Below are 6,213 nucleotides of genomic sequence, written 5' to 3'. Positions count from 1 at the left end.
GCCCCTACACTGGGTGAGAAAACTCCATAGCTCTGCAAATACTGGATTATTGTGATTAAGGATTTACAACTGCTGGGACAAGGAGAAATATTTTTAAGCTCAAAGAGGGCAGATTTAGATTAAATATTAAATATTAAGGAGGGAATTTTTCCTTGTGGGGGTGGTGAGGCCTTGGCACAGGCTGCCCCTGGATCCCTGGAAGTGTCCAAGGCCAGGTTGGACATTGGGGCTTGGAGCAGCCTGGGATGGTGGAATGAGATGCTCTTTGATGTCCCTTCCAACCCAAATCATTCCATGATATCCTTGCAGTATTTGCATGACTGAGTGGAACAAGTCACGCTCCAGCAGCAGTCACCAAACTCAGTCACCACCCACAGCTCATCACAGCCTTCACACATTCTCCCAGTGTCCTGGTAGAAAGCCAGCCTCAAAATCCTCTGGAATTTACATGGTTATTGAAGAAACCAGAGGGATTTTTCCAGACTTAAATTAGGAAAATACAAAAAGCCTTCTGTGAAGCACCACCCAAGGGATCTCAGATTTTTCAGAAGACTCTGGTGTGTAGAACCGACCCGAGCATCCCACGCTCGGTCCTTCCTCGGGAGTTTAGGCTCGGTTTCTACACGGGATATTGGTGACACCTACAGGAAAAACTCCTCTGCTCCCTCTGCAGCCCAGAGAGGAGCGGGTGACATGCCATCACCTGCAGAGCTGCTCCAACAGCAGGAGGCTGTGGAGCTGCTGGAGAGAGTCCAGGAGATGCTCCAGGGCTGGGAGAGCTGGGGGTGCTCACCTGGAGAAGGGAAGGCTCCAGGGAGAGCTCAGAGACCTTCCAGAGCCTGAAGGGGCTCCAGGAGAGCTGGAGAGGGACTGGGGACAAGGGATGGAGGGACAGGACACAGGGAATGGCTTCACTGCCAGAGGGCAGGGCTGGATGGGAAATTGGGCAGGAATTGTTCCCTGGGAGGGTGGGGAGGAGCTGGGATGGAATTCCCAGATTTGCTGTGGCTGCCCCTGGATCCCTGGAAGTGTCCAAGGCCAGGCTGGACAGGGCTTGGAACAACCTGGGACAGTGAAAAGTGTCCCTGCCCATGGCAGGGAATGGGACTGAGATGAGCCTAAAAATTCTTCTAACTCAAATCATTCTATGAATGATTCCCAAAATAAGATTTTTTTGAAAGGCTATTACTAAAATAAAACTTTACCATAAGACATTCAGCCTGTAGTTCAGTTCTTTTTTGAGAACTTCCCACTGTGTTGCTGGTTCTACATCGCTAAAATTCAGCAAATCCCTCAGCACAAGCTGCTTTTCATGTGCTGGCAGATCTGAACTCATCTCGAGCTCGTGACAGGGAACAGGCAGCTGTGGAGTCCACAGCAATGAATAATTAGCTAAAACAGTGCTTTTGATCACCTTTAGATGTCCCATAGCCTCTAATTTGAATTTTCAATTTATTAAAACACTTCCCCCCACCAAGAGTGCTTTCAAGTCACATTGAAAGCATTTGTGCAGCAAGGAAGGGCTCCATCAGCCAGAACTTCACAACCACAGTGAAAATGGGTACAGCTTAAAACATTTCTCACTGATAGGACTGGGGCAATTCAGATCTAACAATTTCAGATCTAAGAATTTCAGATCTAATAGTGGGTGACCATGCAAAGGGGGGAAATTTCTTCTCCATCTCCAGTGCAAGTTTCTACATCTCCTTGTGTACATTTGTTCGGACCAGGTCAGAACATCACAGCCAGGTAGCTCCAGCTTCATCCCATCCCCAAATTCCAGACACCTAAAGGCAGAAATTACTCGGAGATGTAACTTAAGTTTCATTCACAGCTGTCAGGGTCTGCCTGGGGCGGACCTGGTGCGGGGTCACAGCTGAGAATCTCCCCAGCCTGGGCCCACCCAGGTGTGTGGACAGACGCGTCAGCAACCACCCTTAGCAGCCAGACCAGCGAGCGCCGGTTTTGTCTCACAGTTTTTTATTTTTCCTGCTTTAGCTCAGCCTTTAATTCCTTTTTCCGCGCCCTCCCTCAGCGCCCGCCTCAGGCACGCGCCAGGACCCCTCCCGCGGGCTGCCCGCGCCGCGCCTGCCCGATCGCAGCGCGGCCGCCGCGCCGCGCTGCCACAGGCACCCCGCGGGGCAGCCCGCGCGCCGGGGGCCTTGCGGCAGGGGAAGGGGACGGGGCGTACCAAGGGTGACGTGGGCGGGGCCGGTGCTGCGGAATGGACGCGGTTTTGCTCGCCGCCGCTGCCGTGCTGCTCGCCGTCCTTCTCTTCTTCGCCACCCGCCTCCGCGGCCAAGCCAGGGCAGGTGGGTGGCGGCGCCGAGCGGACCGGTTGGGCCTCCCTCCCCACCCCCCCCCCCCCCCCCCCCCGGCCCGTTCCGGTGGGCGCGGCCCTGCTCTCAGCCGGGTCCGCACGCGCGGGGGGAAGGGGGGGGCGCCAGGGGGCGCTGCGCCTCGGGCGGCCCTGAGGGGGACCCGCCATGTTGGGGGAGCGGGGATGCCGGAGGGTCCCGAGGGGTTTTGGGGTGTCCCAGGGAGGGTTCCGGGGCTGTCCCGGCTTCTTTACCCCGCCCTGCGTCCGGGCTGCCCCGCAAGCTGCGGGAGCACAGGTCTGGTCTGGGGGCTGGGGGTTCCCGGCCTGAGGCGGCCTCACGCTGAGGGGCGCCGGGTTGGAAGTCCAAGTTCAATGTCCTGAGTTCTGCCGAGGGCTTTGGGGCTGAGAAGGTGTCCCTGAGGTTCCTGCGAATGAGGGGGATGGAGAACAGATCCCAGAGGCTCGAGATCAGGGGCACAGGGTGTAGGTGGAGGCTGTCACGAGTGGTGTCCCCCAGGGTTCTGTATTTAGTGTTTGTAGATTGTTTAGCAGTGACTTGGACAAAGGGATTGATGCTCTCTCAGCACGTTCGCTGGTGCTACAAAAAGCGAACGGCCGATGCCTCAGAGGGTTGTGCCGCCCTTCAGAGGGACTTCAGAGGCAGAGAGGGACAGAAAAAACCTGCTAAAATTCAGCACAGTGCACTTCAGGGTCCTGACTTGGGAAGGAACAGCCCTGAGCGCTGGCTGACACCGGGGTGAGTTCACGGGCAGGACCTGGCTGTCCTGGTGTCCAGCGAGCTGTCCCTGAGCCAGCAGGGAAGGCCAGGGGGATCCTGGCTGGGCTCAGAGCATTTCCAGCAGGACAGGGATGATCCTGCCCCTCTGCTCAGCCCTGAGGCACAGCTGGGCTGCTGTGTCCTGCCCTGGATTCCTGACAGTGAGGATGATGAGGGAGCTGGTGCTGCTCAGCCTGGAGAAGAGAAAACAGAGAGGATTTCATCCATCAGTGTCTGCAGGGAGGGCTGAGAGCTCAGCAATGGCACAACAGAACAGGCAGGAACCATCTGAACATGAGCAAGAATTTCTTTGCTGAGAGAGCTGGAAAAGATTGTGCAGAGTCTCCCTCCCTGCCTGGAGATATTCCAGAGCCATCTGGACTCAATCCTGTGCCATGTCCCACTTCAGCTCCTTTTCCACCTCACCCAGTGCAGTTGTGGGAAGCAGGTGGATGATGCAGCACTTCCAACCCTGTGTTAGATCAGAGAATCATCTGGGCTGGAAAAAAAACTGTAAAATCACTGAGTCCAACCATAACCAACACTGCCCCTGTGGTGGAAGTGACCTCGTGTGGGTGGGAAGGAGTCAGGTGTGGCTGTGAACTCACTGACCTTGTGTTCTCACAGTGCAAGGAGCGAGGTTGTTTGGCTCCAGATGTCAAATTAAAATGTTTACTCGGGACAAACTCTAAACTTCTGGTCAATACCTACACAGATTTTGGGGATATGGGGTGTTTTGGGGTTGGAATTTTTATTATTTTTCTTTTGGGGGAGTTGCTTTGATAATTTTTAATTAGGAGGAAAAACTAGCACAGCTTTAGTATAAACACAGTGCAATACTGTGCTGGTAAGAGATCTATGTTAAAAACCAGATTTTTCTGATAATAATTAAATTTTCCAACACATTTCTCACACACCTCTGTGTGTAAATCTTTCTCTTGGAAATGTTTGGAGACTGATGTGATTTCACTGGATTCCTATGAATGAGGAGATGAACTTTGGGTAAAAGTGAGGGATGCATGTCCTGGAGAAATACATCATTTCCTGAGCTTGACTTGTGTCATGATTTGGATAAATCAGGGTCTGAGGGGTTTGGGAGGATTTATTTTCTCTTTAAGCATTCAAAGTTCTAAACTGAAGCCCAGGCATTAGTCTTGAATAGTGTGAGTTGTTTATAAAAAACCTTTAATACTGATTTTGAGCACGTTGGTTGAAGTTAATTTACATTCATGACAATTTAATCGTGTTGAAGCCTTTTTTAGTGGTAACTTTTTGACACTTCCAAGTTGGTCATGCTTTTTTTATTACTGTTATTTTAAGTTGTTTTTCTTTTACTTTAATATATTGGTTTCTAAATAAAAGCCCTTCACGAAATTTCAGCTGCTGGAATGACTTTGTTCTCTGAAATTATTTTCAGAAAGATCACTGTGGTGATCTTTAATAGCCACAAAATTTCGTTTTAAGCAGGAATTTGCTTTCCTATTCCATTTTCTGGAAGCTGCCACTATAAATCTCTGTTGCCACCTGCAAAGGATTTAAAACCAGGAACACTGGACCTAAAGAAATGTTGGGAGCTCTCACCTTTCCTTGTAAACCTGCAGGGATTGGGGCAGCAGCTTCCTTTTCTGTTACCTCGTGGAAATTGGCTTTTAAAAATGTTCAAGTCTTGCCTGCTTTAGGGAGCTAAAGGACCAGGAGAGGTAAATCCTGTACTTTTGTATTTCCTTTGAAAGGTCACTTGGAGCAGCACCTTGTTTCCAGCAGGATCATGCCTGAACTTGTTCTACTAAAAATAAAAAAAAAAAAAAGTGGCAAATTTTGATTTCACACGTGGCTGCCACCTCTCTTTGTGATAAGCTCCACTGGGCCAAAGCACCTTCCACCTGTTGAATTTTGAATTTCAGAGGTTTTGCACAGTGGTGGGAAGTGCCAGCACGTGTGAGGGTGCAGCAGGTGGAGGGGACTCTGTGACTCTGTGACTCTGTGACTGTCCCTGGGGCAGCCCTGAGCTGCCTCCAGTTCCTCCAGCTCCAGAGCTGCTCCTGCCAGCCCAGCTGTCACCTTCTCCTCTGGGGGAACTGAGGATACCAAGGGGCTGCTTCTCTAGAAAAGCATCTCTGCTGTTAGCAACAGTTTGCACAATTTCGTGAAGGGACAGATTTCTGCCTGGAGGGTAGAAATGATTTCAGAGCACAGAGCTGTTCTCTCTCCCTTCAGGAAGGAGAGACCAGCAGAGTCTCAGAGCTGCTGCTGTGCCCTGGCTGACAAGTCAGCTGAAATAATCTCAGCACTGATGCTTCCTGAACACCGAGGCAGAGCTGCTGTGCCCAGCACAAAAATATTCTTGGTTTTGGGGGCTGAGTCAGACCCTACCCACCGCAGCTTCAAATACAAACCGAGCCTGTGTCCATTCCCCAGGCGGCTGTTGAGTGTTTTGTTTGTATTACCTGTTAATTTGAGGGGTTTATCTCATTAATTCAGTCTGGCCTGTCATTCTGCAAAGCTTGTGGATGGCTTGTCTCACCTCTTTAATGCTGGCCATTAGTTTGCACTCAGATGGCTCTGGATCAAGGCTAATTAGTGCTTGTGTGACTAATCTCTGCATGATCCGACTAGCCTGGGGTGCCACTGCTGAGACCTCTGCAGCGCCAGGAAAATGAAGAGATGTGTTTAGATAAGTGCAGCAGCCAAACCCTGCCCTGTGCTGCAGGAGGTGAAAAGAGAAAAAAAACAAACCAGCAGGGCCAGACCCCAGAGCAAATCATTATTGAGCTCAGATCTCAGGTCAGTCCAGTCCCAAGGAAAAGGAAAAGTGATCTTAAGTGTGTCCTTTGTTCTGTGTGCCATCAGTATGTGACACAGCAGAGCTGGACTTTCACATTTTGTATCAAATGCTGTGTCTGAACTCTCAGAGGCAAAGCCCTGACCCCTGAGGGAGCAGGGCCAGCTGTGTGACAGCACAGAAAATGAGGATTTTCTCCTGCAAAGGACAGGAGGAAATGCAAGGAGTAACACTGATTTTCCAAATCCCTGCCCAGCTGAGTGCCTGGCAAACAGATGCTGTCGAATGCTCAAGTCAGAAAGGTTGGAAAATCCCTCTAAGATCATCCAGTCC

At 51.0% G+C, this 6,213-nt stretch overlaps 1 protein-coding gene across 1 annotated transcript in view; it reads left to right on the top strand.

Moving 5' to 3' along the window:
* The first annotated feature begins 2,169 nt into the window (after window positions 1-2,169).
* DDRGK1 (DDRGK domain containing 1) overlaps window positions 2,170-6,213 on the top strand; it is a 29,618-nt gene continuing 25,574 nt past the window's right edge. The window contains exon 1 of the mRNA XM_033060781.2: window positions 2,170-2,312. Within this exon, the coding sequence (XP_032916672.1) occupies window positions 2,225-2,312 (88 nt within the window). The 5' untranslated portion in view covers window positions 2,170-2,224. The remainder of the gene's footprint in view (window positions 2,313-6,213) is intronic.

The sequence above is a fragment of the Catharus ustulatus genome, chromosome 5 (genome assembly GCF_009819885.2).
Source record: "Catharus ustulatus isolate bCatUst1 chromosome 5, bCatUst1.pri.v2, whole genome shotgun sequence".
NCBI classification, from domain to species: Eukaryota; Metazoa; Chordata; class Aves; order Passeriformes; family Turdidae; genus Catharus; species Catharus ustulatus.
This window is presented reverse-complemented; position numbering and strand designations above follow the sequence as displayed.